The following is a 17,300-nucleotide window of genomic DNA, read 5'->3' as shown; positions in this document are numbered from 1 at the left end:
TCCCCTGGCAACCACCATTCTACCTTCTGTTTTCTAAGAGTTTAAGTGTAATCATAAGGCGTTTTTCTTTTAGTGACTGGCTCATTTCACGAGCATAATGTCAAGGTAATGTGTCAGAATTTCTTTCCTCTTTAAGGCAGAATAATATTACATTGTGTGTATGTACCACATTTTCTTTATCCTTTCATCTGCCAATGGACATTGATGTTGATACCACCTCTTGGCTGTTGTGAGTAATGCTCCTATGATTAATGAATATACAGCTATCTCTTCAAGACTCTGCTTTCAATTCTGTTGGATATATCCAGAAGAGGATGTGCTGTATCATATAGTAATTTCTAATTTTTAATTTTTTGAGGAGTGATGTTGCTTATTAACTGAGCTTCAGAGAGGTCAGTCCTCTCCACTGACTCTAAAACTGATAGCTTTTCATGGGTACTGCACTACTGTGCAGGACAGGGGATGTGTATACCCCCATTAAAAGTAATGTTGTTGGTGAATAATGGCAGCTAGACCCTTACTCATTTACTCCGTGAGCCAGTCAGTTGAGATCTGGCAAAGGAAAGCACATTCTACAAAACGTTGGTTATCACCTTCTGAGGAATGCTTGGGTAACCCCTGAAGGCTGAAGGATAATTTTCCCAGGACCTTTTGCTCTGACTTGGCCGTCCAGAGAGGATTTTTTTCCTAGGGAATGTCCTTGATTATATTCCGGGATTCCTGTGTTTTAGTGTTTTTAACTTTTTTGAGGTTATGGACCCCTTCGGAAATTTGATGAAAGCTGTAAACCTTCTTGCAAGAAATACACAGATACATACCAAACTTTGCACAGTTTCAAGGGTTAAAGACATCTGTGTTAGAGTCTTTTGGGTTTATGTTTTAATAAAAAACTCCCTGGACTTTGAACAGTAGTTGGCAGACTTCTCCTTCAGCCCCTGGAATGCATTATGCACAGTCCTGGCTGTGTGTCTGTCTGCCCTGCCTGCCTCCCTTTCCCTGAGGCAGGGCCCCCCTCTCTCAGAGCAGTTAGAGGGAGGATCTGCAGCCAGACGGCCTGTCGTCCTTCCTGGTTGCAGCACAAGCCTGGGAAAGTGACTCACCCTCTTCATGCCTCCATTTTCTTACCTGTATATGAGGATGAGGATAACATCTCTTCATAGGGTGGTAGTTATACGTATGCACACATGTGTGTGTGCATATGTGTGCGGACACGGGTATGCACATGTTTATGTACGTGTTTGTGTGTGTGTCAGGGGTCGCAGGCATTCCCGTCAGCAGGACCAGTCGGCTGGGGCTCGCCGAAATACAGCCTGTTGCTTCAGGGGTATAACCACTCCTCAACGCCTTCACAGCTCTCAAATTTTTGAGACAAGCCAGATCTCTCTCAAATGGCCATTATACCAATTTATACTCTATTCGTTCACAGCATCTGAGTCTTTAAGGCTGATAACCTTTAGGTTCACAGCATCTGAGTCTTTAAGGCTGTTAACCTTTAGGTTTTGCCAGCATGCTGAGTGTGAATTGCTATCTTCTAGGGATTTTATCCTGCACGCCTCTGACTACTAGTAAGGAAGAGTATCTTTTCAATCTTTGCTTGGTCATGTGAGTTGAAAATATCTTCCTTGTGTCTGTCCTTTGTCTTTAACTTTGCTTATGACTTTTGTCACACAGACATTTTCTTTGTGGATTTAGCTAGGTAACTCAGCCCTTTCCCTTCTGATTTCTGCTTTTTAGGTCTTGTTTTAAAATACTTTCACTATTGTAAAATAATAATGACATTCACCTATATTTTCTTCTGACCCATTCAAAATTTTATTTTCACATTTGTACATTTACTCTATTTAGAGTTTATTTTTGTGTGTGTGGTTTGAGGTGGGGGATTTAATTAGCTTATTTCTGTGTAGATCAACTATTGTCCCAGCACCATTAATTGACTAGTCTATCATTTTCTGGTTATCAGATATTTTAAGAAGAGTCAGGAAATCTGAATTCTATGTAGCATCTCCTAATTTCTAACTGTTGGTGTTTGGTTAATTTTTTTTTTCTTTTTACATACTTAATAGTCCAAACAGAACATTTCTATAGTCCAAATCCTTCTGTGGCCACCAATTTGCAGCCTCTGGTGTAAGTTTAGCATGAGGCCTCTGGTCCAAAAGACCTGAGACAGAATCCGAGCTCCATCACTCACTCTTTGACCTTGGGTGAGTTGTTGACTTCTTAGGGCCTTAGTTTCTCATCAGTATCATGGGGATAATAAATAGTATTTACCTCATCAGGTGACTGTAAGTATAAAATGAGATAATGACGGGAAATCTTTAGCATGGGGTCTGGTATACACATGGTAAGTGGGGTTTTTTTGCTTTTTGTTTGTTTGTTTTTCACATCTTTATTGGAGTATAATTGCCTTACAGTGGTGTGTTAGTTTCTGCTGTATAACAGAGTGAATCAGCTGCACATATACATATATCCCCATATCTCCTCTCTCTTGCATCTCCCTCTCACCCTCCCTATCCCGCCCCTCTAGGTGGTCACAGATCACAGAGCTGATCTCCCTGTGCTGTGCGGCTGCTTCCTACTAGCTATTTTGGTAGTGTATATATGTCCATGCCACTCTCTCACTTCGTCCCAGCTTACCCTTCCCCCTCCCCGTGTCCTCAGGTTCATTCTCTACATCTGCGTCTTTAGTCCTGTCCTGCCCCTAGGTTCTTCGTAACCTTCTTTTTTGTTTTTTTTTTTTAGATTCCATATCTATGTGTTAGCATACGGTATTTGTTTTTCTCTTTCTGACTTACTTCACTCTGTATGACAGTCTCTAGGTCCACACATGGTAAGTGTTTGATAAATGTTAGTGTCATCAGCATCCTCATCTTCATCCTCACCATTTATTCCTTCTTGTTCCAGTCAACTTCTTAAGCAGCAGAGGGTACTGTTTTATGAAGATTATAAGTTGGTAGGGTTGGTGTGCATTCACTCATTCATGGAACTTATTGAGGAACTGTTCAACCTACATTAGCCCATGTCAGTTATGACATAGTGTATGGGTGCTGGCTCAGAGATGTTTAGCATCCCTGCAGACATAAGATTTGGTCAGATGCCTGGACTGCAAGAAGATGGGGCTCCTGGTGCGGTAAAAGTATCATGATGGGCTCTGAGTACCTAGAAGGGGAAGGGAGTGTGTCCAGGCAGGATCAGGGGGGAATCAGTGGAAGAGAGGACACTTGAATCTGGACTTTAACGGACTCATTGGAGTGGGGAGAAACAGAAGAGATGACCTCTAAGGAGATACCACAATAATCAAAGCTTAAAGTGGTGACAAAGTTCTGGACTTGGGACCAAGGAGAAAGGAACATATTCCAGAGTCTGTGAGCAGCATAAAATGGCAGGTACTGAGATGTGGTGGAAGGGGAATGGGAGGGAGAGAGAGAGAAAGAGAGGATGACCAGGTCTGCAAGCTTTTGAACTTCGAGGGGTGGAAAACTTGAGAAGACTCAGTTTGGGGTGGTGAATCCTGTTTGTTGTGACCTGAGTCTGGGGCAAGTATAGGACTGATGCCTGGCCATCCTTGGTGGGATGCCACAGCAGAGCTCGAAGGATCACCTGGTCCTGGGGATGGAACATGGGGACCATCATCATCATGGAGATAAAATGGAAATGTATGAAATTGTTTAAAAGGTGAAGAATGTTGTTTATTCAAAAACAGACCTGACATTCATGCTTTTTATGTAGTCCGGGATAATCTTGAAATCCAAGGTAGTTGCTCTGATCTGAATGTTTATGTTCCCCCAAATCTATATATTGAAATCCTAATCCCCGAGGTGATGGCAGTAGGAGGTGGAACCTTCAGGAGCTGATTAGGTCATAAGGATGGAGCCCTCATGGTTGAGATTAGTGCTGTTATAAGAGAGACGTCACAGAGCTCCCTACCCCTTCTGTCATATGAGGACACAACAGGAAGACTCTCTCCCAGAGGAGAGCCCTCACACCCAACCATGCTGGCACCCTAATCTCAGAATTCCAGCCTTCAGAACTGTGAGTAATACATTTCCATGGTATTTTGTTGCAGCAGCTTGAAGGGACTAAGATAGTAGCCTTTGGTAATGAGCCTGTGTCCATAAGTGTAATGCAGTGAAATGTTTAACCCAAAGCCATACCATCCACTCTCTGCCATGTCCTGGGGACAGCTCCCCAGGCTGGGTGTCTTCCTCATCTGTTGATTGTCCTGCCACAGACTCCCCTGTTTCCTCTCACTGTGCTTGGGGCCCACCTGACTTCATGGTGCTGTTCTCATCAACATTCCTTTCTAAGTGGCTAACTTTTGTTTTGTTTTTAAGTAAAATGGAATGCCATCATTTTTGCATCTTGTCAGCAGAGGCAGAGCCCCACCCAGGCCTCTCTAGGCCAACCGAAGGGGAGTTTCTCATGGTAGGTTGACTTTAGCTCACAAACGCTGAGTCAACACCCAAATGACAGCCAGCTTCCTGTGTGAGGGTGACTTCTTTAGTTGAGGGGCTGTGGTGTCCTGCCAGCAGGGGATTTACAGACTTGTGTTCAGAAGCTGGTGCCCAGAACTACCCTGGGGCCTGGCCTGACCTCCCCCAACCCTAGCTTGAGAGCCAGCCCACCCTAGAGGGGGCTAGAACAAATCATAGATTGGAAGTGCCCTTGGTGCTGCTGAGACCTTCATCCCAGGGTCTCACTCACATTCCACATTTCATCCCCAAGAGGATGATTTTGCTGGGCTAAGCGTTTAGCAAGAGACATGGTTTCTTAACCATTCTGAGAAAGCTTTTCTTTTTCTTTGCTAACTTGGCAAATATTTCTATGCATGGCCTTGTATTTTATTCTTCCCATAGAAATACAGCTATTAGTATGAGAGGGAGTGAAGCTGTTGTCAAGTCCGCTTCAGGCAAGTTTCAAGAACATACGTTGCAAGGGTCATTGGAAGACAGGAAGACAGTAAAGGAGACTTATAGGACCAGCTCGTATGGTCTAAGAAATACAGGTGATACAGGTAAAGTCTGGTGATACAGATAAAAGCAGATCTTGACTAGTTAATACCACTTTAACTAATTAATTAATAGGACTATGATTTGATCAACCTAAGACCTTGAATCCTCTTAAGACAAACTCTCTGTTTCCCAGCATTTTTGAGCTATCATTGATGAAACTGTAAGATATTTAAAGTGTACCACTTGATAATTTGTGAAAGGATTCCCCCCATGGAGTTTTTTAACATATTTACTTTGGGGGGTGGGGGGTGGGTGAGAACATTTTTTAAGTTCCACTCTCTAAACAAATTTAAATTATACAATACAGTGTTGTCAACCATAGTCACCATGTTATACATTAGCTCCTCAGACAAGACAAAGTCCTATCATCTAAATTGGCCAGTAATCTTGACCAATTTCAGATTGTTTAGTCAGGTCCCTACTCTCCTTTTTCACTTGTATGTGCACCTCTTTTATTTTAAAATTTTATGGAAGCATAATTTACATAAGAACAAGCATATCTAGATGTACTGCTCAATGAATATTTGAAACTGAGCTCTCTGTGTAACCAGAACCCAGATCCAGTGATCAGACAGTACCAGCCCCTGGGAAGACTCACTCATGCCAATTTGGTGTCCACTCCCTCTGGGGAAACCATAACCTGAGTGTTTTAATCACATGGTGGATTTCTATAAGGTGGACATCTATGTGACTGTCCCCCGGGCAAGCACTCCATCAGCCATGAGGATGCCTCTCCCTGGGCCCCACCCCAGGCTCCCCTCTCTTCCCACAGGTAACTCGAAGTTTGTAGTGACTGCTCCCTTGGTGTCTTCAACTTTGTGCTCTTGTGATTTTTGAATGAGTCAAGGTGAAAAGAGCAGCAGTGTTTGTGTTCCTGGCTTGCTCAGTTTGGCCCTTTACACCCAGAATACTGGTTGCTACTGGTTCTGCTTTTATTGAGAGTCACTGAGCAGAACCAGCAGCAACGCTCCCTTTCACTTGTTTGACAGCAATTTGGGGGATTCCTGTGCTCCTGGTGAGGCTCAGTTTCCCACCAAGACCCAGAAGGTTGGTTCTCCTTGTGAGAGTTGTCTCTCACCAGGGCCTCCTTGGAATTCTTTTGAAACTGGCTCTTCCCTCAAAGGCTATGTTTATGAGCTTTTTAAAAACATTTTGTGGGGACTGGGAATTTCCAAAGAGTCCCCTGCAAATAGAGGTGCTGGTGCTGTGAATGATGTGCATCTACATTTGACACATCATCATCTTCCCACGTCTCTCCCAGGTGTCTCCACAGGGATCCCAGCTCCAATTCTCATGGCACCCCATTGCCAAACGGCTGAGGATGTCACCTCTGTGCATCCAAATGCAGCTGGTTGAGATGTTTTGTGATTTTAAATACAGAGCTATCAACACCTCTTTGACTCCCAGAGCTCCCCCAGGGACTTCTCTACCAAGCGTTTTTTGTAGCTGTTTTCAACCACATGCTTGTACAACTCTCCAGATCAGTTTCTTGTTATTAAACTATGTTCTAAACAGCAAGCCTGGTCCCACGGTGTGTTGGGCAGCTCTGGTGTCCTGTAGCACATGAGGATGGAGAGTTTGGTGGCCACTGTTCTTGTCTGTTTACCCACATGAGCCAGGGGGACACAGGGCACTTCTGTCTGTACCCAGGTTACACCCTGGGTGTACTAGTCAGGTCAGGTGGCTATGACAAAATACCCAGTCTGGGTGGCCTAAACAATAGACATTATTTTCTCAGTTCTGGAGGCTGGAAATCCGAGATCAGGGTGCCATCAGAGTTGGTTTCTGGTGAGGCCTGTCTTCCTGATTTGTAGATGGCTGACATTATTTTCTCAGTTCTGGAGGCTGGAAATCCGAGATCAGGGTGCCATCAGAGTTGGTTTCTGGTGAGGCCTGTCTTCCTGTGGGGGGGGGGGGGGGGGGGGGGGAGAGAGAGAGCTCTGATGTCTTTTCTTCTTATAAGGACACCAGTCATACTGGATTTGAGCCCTACCCTTATGACCTCACTTAACCTTAATTACTTCTTTAAAGGCCCCATCTCCAAACACGGTCACACTGGGGGTTAAGAGCTTCAACATCTAGGTTTGGGGGTGACACAGTGCTGTCCACAACACTGGGCATGATTAAAATGCATGACATCACTCTTACCAGCTGCCAGCCACCTTGCCTTCTTCCCAGCTCCAGCTGTCATCATGACTCGGTGGTCTTCCCTCACTCCCTGCCCTATGGCTGCTCTTATAAATTTAATTCAGACAGGACTGTTGAGAGAGATTATGACTCAAAGTGCACAGTCTGAGTGCTCCTCTTCCCAGGTAGCACTTGAGTTTCAGCAGGGCACACTTACATACACTCTCAGATATGCTTTTGGGATATCTGGCCCTGTGGAAGCCTTAGTTGTCTCATTTTCCACATCGCACATGACCGAGATAATTTTTTTTTTCTTTTTGCGGTACGCGGGCCTCTCACTGTTGTGGCCGCTCCCGTTGCGGAGCACAGACTCCGGACGCGCAGGCTCAGTGGCCATGGCTCACGGGCCCAGCCGCTCCGTGGCATGTTCCCGGACCGGGGCACGAACCCGTGTCCCCTGCATCGGCAGGCGGACTCTCAACCACTGCACCACCAGGGAAGCCCCCCGAGATAATTTTTAAGGAAAGCACATCATGCCCCCCGCTCCCCAAACCCCAACTTTCCCAAGGGAGAGGGAGGACATCCTAACCCCCAGTGAAGGGAAAATTTGATAGTGAGAGAGGGAGATAGAGGAGTCTTAAAGCTGTGGAAGGAGGACTAGCACAGTTCCTTTGTGAATTATTGACAAAAATAAATGCTAAATGGTGAAGTTGATGAGAAAATGTGACTGTATTAAAACTTCTAAAATTCACTAGGGTCCCTTACTGTAGGAGTGTGGACGTCCACTTTATAGCACCAGCTTACAGAAATATGGTCTGGTGGTGGCTGCCCAGGACCATGTGTAGGCATGCACATTCATGTGTGCACATGCAGAAACCCACATGCGTGCATGTACACACACGAGAGAGGTTGCCGAGGTGCAGACACCAAGCAGGCTTGGTAGGTATCATGCTATAGAATGGCAAAAGCTAGAAGACGTGTTACCCTCTCTCATGCTCAGGGAGCACACTCAGGGATTCAGAGGTCTTTGAAATGGAACTCGAAGGCTTGCATCACTTCTGCACTCATGGGTGCTGCCGGCAAACTCCCACATGAGGAGTTAACTGTGGCCGGGGTACCCAGAAATGTTTGCTGAGTGACCAAAAGTGAGAACGAGGACACAGTTCTGTGAGGGGGATGGTCCTCTGCTGTGAGAGTCGACCCAGAGCACAGGGAACTGAGGGGAGCAGCAGGGGACTCAGGGCAAGCTCCATTTCTAGTCTCCATTGTCTGCTCTCCCAAGAGCCTAGATCTGGACACAGGTCACTGGGGCAGGGGTCTTTTAGAGACCCCAGCACCCACCCTTCAGCTTGATTTATAAAGTCTCTGCTGACCTTTCCACCTGCCTCCCTGTCTTCTTGCTGGAATGGTATTCTTGGAACTGTTTTCCCTTGGCCTGCACTGCTTTTGTTCACCTTAGGATCTCGTGCCTGGCATGACGCTGTAACATACAGGCAGTTAGGAAACACTGCATGAAGTATTCGTCAAAATAAAAGGGTTTCAAGGATCTCCGCACAGACCTCCCTCCTTTGATGTCCTGAGGTGAACCTGCTGGGGGCCCTTTCTGGTGGGCATCCGGTCCTGGTGCAGAAGCCACTGAGCCTCTGTGGGGCCCTCCAAGGAGCGGCACCTTGGTCATTTGAGGAATCCTGTCTGCTCCCTGGGGATCCCGTCCCCCCCAGACACAAGTGCCATCCTGCCTGGAAGGTAGGAAATCTGCACGACGTCTCCGTGCATTTGGCTCAAGCTGGCTGTGGTCTGTTGAATGTCAACAGTTATTTATTTCTCTTCCCTCCCCATCTCCCAGTATGTTTTGGTTTCCACAGAGTGCAGCAAACCATTGGGATAAACTTTTTTGCTTCCTATTTGTAAACCCCAGGGGAAATTGACTGCTCCGTTTATACTTCACTCACTCAATTCATCTTGTAGGAGCTGCAGCTTTAGGCCAGCTACCCTTGAGTCCTCTGTGGGGACTTTCTGTGTGCTTCCCTCATCAGGGGTGGCATCTCTTCCTAAAGCTCTAGATCTTGGAGATGCCTGGGACGCCCAGAGTGAGGGCATGTTTGTTCTAAGTGGGAGTGCAACACAGCACACGTGGTCTTTCCTGGCTCTGACCACAATCAAGAACCCCCCCACACACACACCCCCATACACACAAAGCAGCAACTCATGTGGCATTTGAATTGGCTACATGAGGTAGCCTGTGGCACAGAGGCTGCTGGGATGGTTCCCAGTTAGTAGGGAACCATAATGCAGGGGGGATGGCTGGGCAGCTTCCTTGGGGATGTATCAGCACATTCATTGCTTGGCTTGGAACTCTGTACCTCCCCACCACACTCCCAGCCCCGACCCGGCCATTCTCCTTTGGGGTGGGGCAGCAAGGGGAGCCTCTCTGCATTGCTGAACACACTGACGTGGGATTTTTTTCCCTCACTCATGCCTTTGGTGTTACATCTGAGAAGGCTTTGCCTTCCCCAAGGTCAGAGAGATTTAATTGTTTTCTTCTAGGAGTTTTATGGTTTAGCTCTTATGTTTAGGTCTATAATCCATTTGGAGTTCATTTTTGTATATGATCTAAAGAAGGGTATCTGACATCATTCTTTTGCATGTGGGTATGCATTTGTTTCAGCACCATTTGTTGAAAAGACTCTTCTTTCCCCCCACTGGATGGTCTTGGCACCCTTGTCAAAAGTCAATTGACTATAAATGTGAAGGTTTATTTCTGGACTCTCGGTTCTGTTCAGTTGATCTAAATGTCTATCTTTATGCATGTAGCACACTGCTTTGATTGCTCTAACTTGGTATTAAGTTTCAAAACTGAGCATGTGAGCCCTTCAATGATCAGACTTGGAAGCTATTACCTTCACGCTTTGTCTATTTACCACTTCATTTAACCTTGCGTAAGTTGCTGAGTTTTCAGTTTGTCAGTGTTCTTCTAGGTTAGATAGGTGTTGGGCACGGACAGTTTTGAATTGCAGTGGCAGCTTCTGCAGTGCCCATGTTTAAGAAGGGAACCAATGCCCCTTTTTAAGCCATTGCCCCCTCCCCTGTCCATGGTGTAGGGACAAAGGTCTTGACTAACTCATCTTCCTTCCACTGTGACCAACCCCAAGGGACCCAGAAGAAGAGAAGCAGGGAGACAGGGATTCCTACTTGTGGTGGAATTGCTAAGACAAGGCTGGGTCTGGGAGGGATTATCCAGCTATGCCCCTGGGGGATGGAGGCACTGAGCTGGGGCAGAAAGCCATGGACAGGCTGGTCTGGAAAGCAGTGCTCCACAGTCCCAAGTGGTGGGACCACCCTCTCCTGCCCTTACCATTAACATTCTTTCCCAATTTGTTAGAAACTATACCTGTCCTTCAGCATATATGGGGCTCTGTCCACTCTGTGCAGAATCCTTTAGGGAATTAGTGACTTACAGTGACCCTGTGAACCACTGACCTCAGAGAACACAGAAGCAAAATTGCAGAGGAGAAGGGCCTGAGTCAGTTAAATAATTTAGATTGTATAGAGTCAGGAAACATAAGCAGGATATATAGGAAATGTAAGCTTAAATGAAAATTGAATTTCCTTATTGCAACTGATAAAGACTTCATTGTGCCTGAGAATAGGACACGATTTTTGAGAATACAGCTGATTTTACTCATTTATGGACTCTGCATGTGTGAATTCACCTACTCATTAAAGTTTATTTGGAACTCCAAAATCAATACTTACAGCACTTTTGTGGTCATTTGCAGACACAGGCAGAGTGGTGAAATATTTGAGTCACCCAACAGGCACGTTCCCAGCAGATATCAAACAAGGCAGTATTTTGCCATCTTGTTTCAGCTCTCATGCTGTGAATAAACATCCTTTTTGAGGTCTCTCTGACACCTTGTTTTTCGTATTTTTATGCTTTTTGTGGTGATTTTGCTGTTTTGAATGGCCTCCAAAGATAGTGCTGAAGTGCTGTTTAGTGCTTTGAAGCTCAAGAAGGCTGCCATGCGCCTTGCAGAGAAAAATACTAGATGAGCTTCATTCAGGCGTGAGTTATAGGACTGTTGGCTCTGAGTTCAATGTTAATGAATCAACGATATATATTGAGTAAGGTGTCTTTATACAGAAACACGCATAAAACAAGGTTATGTGTCACTTGAAAAAATGTGACCAGAGGCTCACAGGAACCAAATCCTGTATTTCCCCTAGGACCAATGGTTCTATATTCCAGCATGGTTCGTCTGGTTCACGGCGAATTTTTAGAATCTAAGTACCGTGAGTAACAAGAATAGACTGTAGTTACTTTTCATTTGTCACATCCTGGGCTCTAAGACATTTGTTTCTAACGCCGTTCACAAATTCATATCATACCTCCAACCACTTAGTGAGTTTCCAAGAGCACAAGAACTTGTGGATGAGCCTGAACATGAAACTCAATCTCAACCACTGTGATTGCCATGAGAATAGATGTAAATTGCCTTCTCATAATAGGCAGCGTGGTGTACCAGTGATAACCATGATGGTGTTGGTTTGTTGAGCAGCTGGTGGAAGCAAGTTGACTGTCTTTCTCAGAGGCAGAGCCTGAGAAGGTCTGAGTAATGGGCAACAGGGCCAACAGCTATAAACTGTTTACACAGACAATTTGCTGGATAAACCAGAGTTTATACAGTTGGATGTTGTTTATACCTTAAATCTAGAAAGGATCATATGGTCCACTCTGAATTTAAGAATTATGTGCTTACACCACATACTTTTCTACTAAAAAAGAAAATAATTAAACCTCCTTGCCCAATTTGCTCCCCAAGCTTGTGCTCCTACCAAGAAAAAGAAGAGAATAGAGAAGAGAGAGTGTCCACACTGAGTTGATTTGCCTGGGAAGGTGGGTCAGGAGGCTCTGGTGGATGTGATCTGCTTTGGGATGAATTAAATATACTACTTCAGGCATCAGAAAAACACTTTACAGCCCTCCATTTCTACCTCCAGTATTTCAGACTTTTGCTTCCCTAATCTGTGCCAGGGTTATAGTAGAGGTGGAGAGAGTTGCCCTTAGGATACAAGCACACACTCAATTATGTGTTGACTATAAACTTCCTTCATTATCTGCTGCCTTAAGGGCTGTACACTCGGAATCAAAATCCGGAGGGTTTGTGTTGTTATTTTCTTTTTATTAGTCTCCCACCTTGGCCTCTGCTATATGTCACCTTGAATAAATGAAATATTACCAATAACTTTAACTTTCATAGCGAGTACATATTCACTGTACTAGGTTTAAGTCAAAAAAAGAAGAAAAAATTTAAAGATCTGTAATGACTTCACCATGTCCTAGAGGTAACTACTGTTAATGTGGCTGCACATATCCCTCGAGTCTTTTTATCTTTAGGATTAAAAACATTTGGACTTAAACACATGAAACCTTTACTGTATCCCACCCACATCTCAGCATAAATACATGTTAACGATTTACAAAAATCTTCTAAATCCTCCAAGCTTATCGTCGTCGCTGGTTACCAAAGCTTTGGTGCAGGAGGCCCAGGGTTTAACTGGGGGAGCATGGGTGTTGGAGAAAGATAACCCTGCATTTGTACCCAAGTCTGGGCCCTGACCAGCTACATAACTGGATGCTGAACCTTCATTTCCCTGTCTGTAAAGTGGGGCCAGTAATACCTTCCAAATAAGGGAGGACCAAGCATGCAGAGCAGCGCTTGCCTGTGAAGAGAACCGTAATAAATGCCAATTGCCTTTCTGCTTCACTTTTGTTCCAAGGAGCTCTGTAAACATGTGGAATTGATGTTTTTTTTAAATTTCAAAAATAAGTTCTACTCTTATTTCTCTGGTGGAGAATTTTAAATCATGGAAGACTGAAACCATTGAAAGAACCACTCTAGGGTCTGAGAAATCCTTGCTATCTGTGTGGGGAATTCCAGTTACTTAAGAAGGTCTCTCTGCTTCCACAGCTTCAGCATGGACATTAGCAGAACCTGTGTTTACAGACTTCCTTTTTTTAATTAAAATAAAAAAATCAATGCAGAGAAAACTGTTTTTTCCTCATTTCTTGACAAGTGCTGAGGTGGGATTGGGCGGGGTTTCCAGGTTGGTGCCTTTGCAGCCTGACGAGTTGGGGTTTCTCTGCGTCTCCATCACACTCTCCTCTCTAGACCGCTGTTTCTTTCCGGAAAACATGGAGTAGTGGTGGGCTTTGTTTTCCGCTGCAGCTCCTGGCTTAATTACCATCTATTCCCTGCAGCTCTTACTTTTACAACAATCTGGGATTCTGTCCAGACTCTGTTTTGTGAGTTCTAAGCATTTTCACACCGTCGCTCATAAACACACAAGCTCCCGTGCTCCATTTTCTGGGCCGTTTTTGTTGACGTGTTTTGCCTTGCTCGGTTTTATGACTGGGCTATCCACGATTGGAATAAACCTTTAAAAGCACTAGACCTCAATCCACCTTTGTGTGAAAGCATTTCTTATAAATAAACTAATGCTTTGTTTTCTAGTAAGAAAAAAAAATCATATGCACCTGGAAAAATTAAAATGCAGTTATTGGAAGGCCTTCTACTTAGCTGTTTCCCTAGTGTTGTATGTTACCCAATTAGAGTGGAAACTCAGGGTGCCTGTTCCGGGTGCCGAGTGTAGCCGAGGCCAGGGGATGTGTTTCTGTGGCATTTAAAGTCTGCTGGTTCAGCAGGCACTTTTGAGACAGCAAGCTCAGCACAGCTGGCCTTGGATGTCTCTCTTTCCCCCTCACCAGACAACTCCTCCGGGGCGAGCACATCTGATTGTTTCTGATTGATTCATTGACCCAGGAGGCTGGGTATGGCTGGGTGTGCGTTGGAGTGTGTGTGCGTGACATGCGTATGCCATCAGTGCCGTGTGGAAGCATTCCGACTACTCACTGCTGGACTTTCTGCAGCAACCCACAAAGCATTTTTAAACAAAACTGTAATAATGACCTCAACGATATCAGAAAGGGCAGATCGTGTCCTTTCTGGTTGTATTTTCCTCCTTCCCATAGTCTGTATTGCTGAATTATGATGCCCATATGCAAAAAACACATCTTGAGGCCAAATAACATATCCTTTTTTTCTTTCTTTTTTGTTAAAAAAAAAAAAAAAGTCTTCAACCTTGGCCAAGCGTGTTGCATGCTTCCAAATAAAAGCAGGTACGTGCTGTGGTGCCCAGCTCAGTTTGCTGAGTGTGAGTTGAGCCCTTAAGCCGGGGTGTGCAAGCTTGTCTGCCCCTTGCAGGGGTTGCGGGGGAGTGCCCTGTGTGTGGCTGAGGTCCGCCCCAGCTTGATTTTGATGTCAACAAATAGGATGTTGGTTTAGCTCTTTGGGAGCAGGGAGGGAGGTTCATTTTTAATTAATTAATCCCCCTGTTCATTCTCCTGTACCAACTCCTTCCCTCCTCGGCTCCTGTGCCTGCAGGGCCGCTGTCAGCTTCTGAGACATTTCCGGCACATTAGTGAAAGGGAGCAGCGTGCAGCCTAGTAGTGGGTAGTGTCTCTGGGTGGAGAACAGGTGCCCTCACTCGGGTGGCCACAGCCCTTCCAGGGTACTGGGCTGGCGGGCAGAGTCCCTATCCACCTGGTCACCAGACACCAATAGCCAGCAGAGCCACTGCCCGCCCCACACCCCTTGTGAGCTCACAGCGAGGGCAACACTGAGCCTGCTCAGGCGTACGGCCCCCTGTGCCACCAGCCACCAGCCACTCATTCATTTCACAGGACATAGTGAGGAGTCAGACGCCACCAGTACTCAAGTTCTATCCCAAGCCCTTCGGGGTTCTTGGACTCTGGCTTTGTTGAGATATATCCTGGGGATTCCTGGATGGGGTCGTAGTGATGTCCTTCCTGGGTGCAGAGCTAAGAGGGAGTGTGGAGAGCTGCCGTGGGCAGTGTTAGCCCTGGAGTGTCAGCCTGGAGATGTGTGGCCTGTGTACAGCTGATGCCCAGCGTTCTTCAGCTGCGCCTGGTCCGTCCACGGCCCCCATCCTGTTCACACGCGCCCCTCTGCCATAATAATCTCTCTCCTCTGGAGCACTGCCATCGTCCACCAGAGGCTGGCCGCCTCCTGTCCTCTGTACCCAGCCCCCTTGCTCACACCATTTTCCTGAGTCTGGTACCCCCCCGGTTGCCTTGATCCTCCCATCTCAGGGAAGGTCCTTGGCCCCGTCATGTTTGTGCAGAGTTGATCGAGTTGGGCCATGGGACCCATCCTCCCTAATGGCTTCCAGGCCCGTACTCTTCCAGTGTCTTTCATTGCTCCTGGGCCCCGGTCTCGTCCTCCTCAGGGCTCCTGAAACATTTTTCTGAACATTCTGCACCTCCCGTGGCCTCTGCTCTCTGTGAGTCCCGGTCCAAGCTCACCCCCTGAGAGCATTAACCCTAATAGGGCCGGGACTGGGGTGAGAGAAGGAGGTGCCCAGGGTGTGAAATTTGAGGAGGCCCTCCATCCCTCTCAGGGTCGGCTCCTGAGAGGGACACCCTCCTTGAACCTTGCGCACTGGGTGCCTCAACTTTTTGGCCTTACCTGGTCCCAGCCCTGGATGCTGAAGTTGGACAGGTCTGGCTCAGCATCCCAGCACCAGGTGCCAGTCCAGGTGACCTTGGGAAAGTTACCTTTTCTCTCTGAACCCCAGTTTCTCTGTTGCCTCCATCCCGGGTAACGAGGACTTCATTAGATAATCTGTGTAAACCACTCAGCACGTTGCCTAACGTATGTTAAATGCTTGAGAGATGTTTGTGGTGGTTAATACTATTATTATTATTGTTAGGCGAATACAAAAGCATCACACACCAGCCAGTCTCCATATGAGCTCTGGAATGACAGGTCCAGTCCCATGGTCATCCTCGCCCCCGTTTGCCCCTCTTGATGATGTGTGATGTTGACCATGTGGATTTGCCCTGCGAGGTCAGGGCCTCGCACATTCTGAAGAGGATGTGTTTTGTGTCTCTGCTGCAGGAATTGCTTACTTAGGAGGTGTGTGCAGTGCTAAGAGGAAATGTGTGCTTGCCGAAGACAATGGCCTCAATTTGGCCTTTACCATCGCTCATGAGCTGGGCCACAAGTAAGTATCAGACTCTGGATTGTTCTGCCTCTTTAAATGCTTTTCTGAATACATATTTTTTTCACTCAAATTCTGGAAGTTCTAAAACAGTGCTGCTGAATGCCTTTGCTTCCTCTAGAGTAAGGACCTAGGCCAGCAAGTCTGGGTCCCAACCCTTCAGGGAACCCAAGAGATCACAGAACAGACTGTCTCTGAGTGTGGAAATGCTCATTTGATGTTTGCTTTAAGTCTGTTCTTAAAGCACACGCTGTAAAGGGAAGAGATTTTCTCAGTGTTGTCGTGAGTTGTATCCCCTTTCCCGAACCATCATGATCTTGATCCACTCTAAATATGCCGTTCAAATAGTGGGATTTATCTTTGTGCTATTGAATTTCTGTGTTGTTTTTTTTCAGCCAGTTTCAAAGTCCAACTTTTGAAGGTAGAAGTCAGTGTCTTAGTTTAAAGAATCATCAGCTATTGCCTTTGCACATGGAAGTTCTTCCCTTGAGGAGGAAAGAACCATAGAACCTTAGAGCCTAAAGATGATGTGGAGAGAATCCGAGGCAGCCTCCTGGTTTTTTTAGATGAGGAAGAAGAAGGTCCGAGGGGTTGAATGGCTGGCCCGAGGCTGAGATCACCTGCAGGAAGTCTCAGGGGGCAGAAAACCAGCTGACTCTCAAACTGTGGCCCGAGGGTTTACTCTTTCTCCTGGAGTAGGTGTCTGTTTTATGTTTCTCTGAAGGAAACATTGTGATATGACTGCTTAAGAACTTAAAATAAATAAATTGAGGAGGCCAAAGCATGCAAAACAATGGAAAAATTTATATTGGACCGAAGAGAACAAAATTAAATGGAAATCTAGTTCTTGGGGAAAAATATATATTGTAAAGTTTTCCCAGTGCCCGAGATAGTAAGATGCCTGGAACCCTAAAGGTGAATTCAAGCTTCTGCAAGAATAGAGGCAATGAATAAGGAGTACAAAAGCAGTTGTTTTCCCCTAGTATTAGCCATATCTGTGGCTTGATGTTTTTACCTTGCTTTGTTTATCTGGTCCCATTTTAATTTTTTTCACTCCTGTAGATGGGTTTGTTGTTGACT

At 45.8% G+C, this 17,300-nt stretch overlaps 1 protein-coding gene across 1 annotated transcript in view; it reads left to right on the top strand.

Moving 5' to 3' along the window:
* Positions 1–17,300, top strand: part of ADAMTS17 (ADAM metallopeptidase with thrombospondin type 1 motif 17) — a 346,664-nt gene that overhangs the window by 139,633 nt on the left and 189,731 nt on the right. The window contains exon 7 of the mRNA XM_024732060.1: positions 16,118–16,223. Within this exon, the coding sequence (XP_024587828.1) occupies positions 16,118–16,223 (106 nt within the window). The remainder of the gene's footprint in view (positions 1–16,117; positions 16,224–17,300) is intronic.

This window comes from Neophocaena asiaeorientalis, unplaced genomic scaffold (assembly GCF_003031525.2).
Source record: "Neophocaena asiaeorientalis asiaeorientalis breed wild unplaced genomic scaffold, Neophocaena_asiaeorientalis_V1.1 scaffold362, whole genome shotgun sequence".
Classification (NCBI taxonomy): Eukaryota; Metazoa; Chordata; class Mammalia; order Artiodactyla; family Phocoenidae; genus Neophocaena; species Neophocaena asiaeorientalis.
The sequence above is the reverse complement of the archived record's forward strand: the minus strand, read 5'-3'. Positions and strand labels throughout refer to the sequence as shown.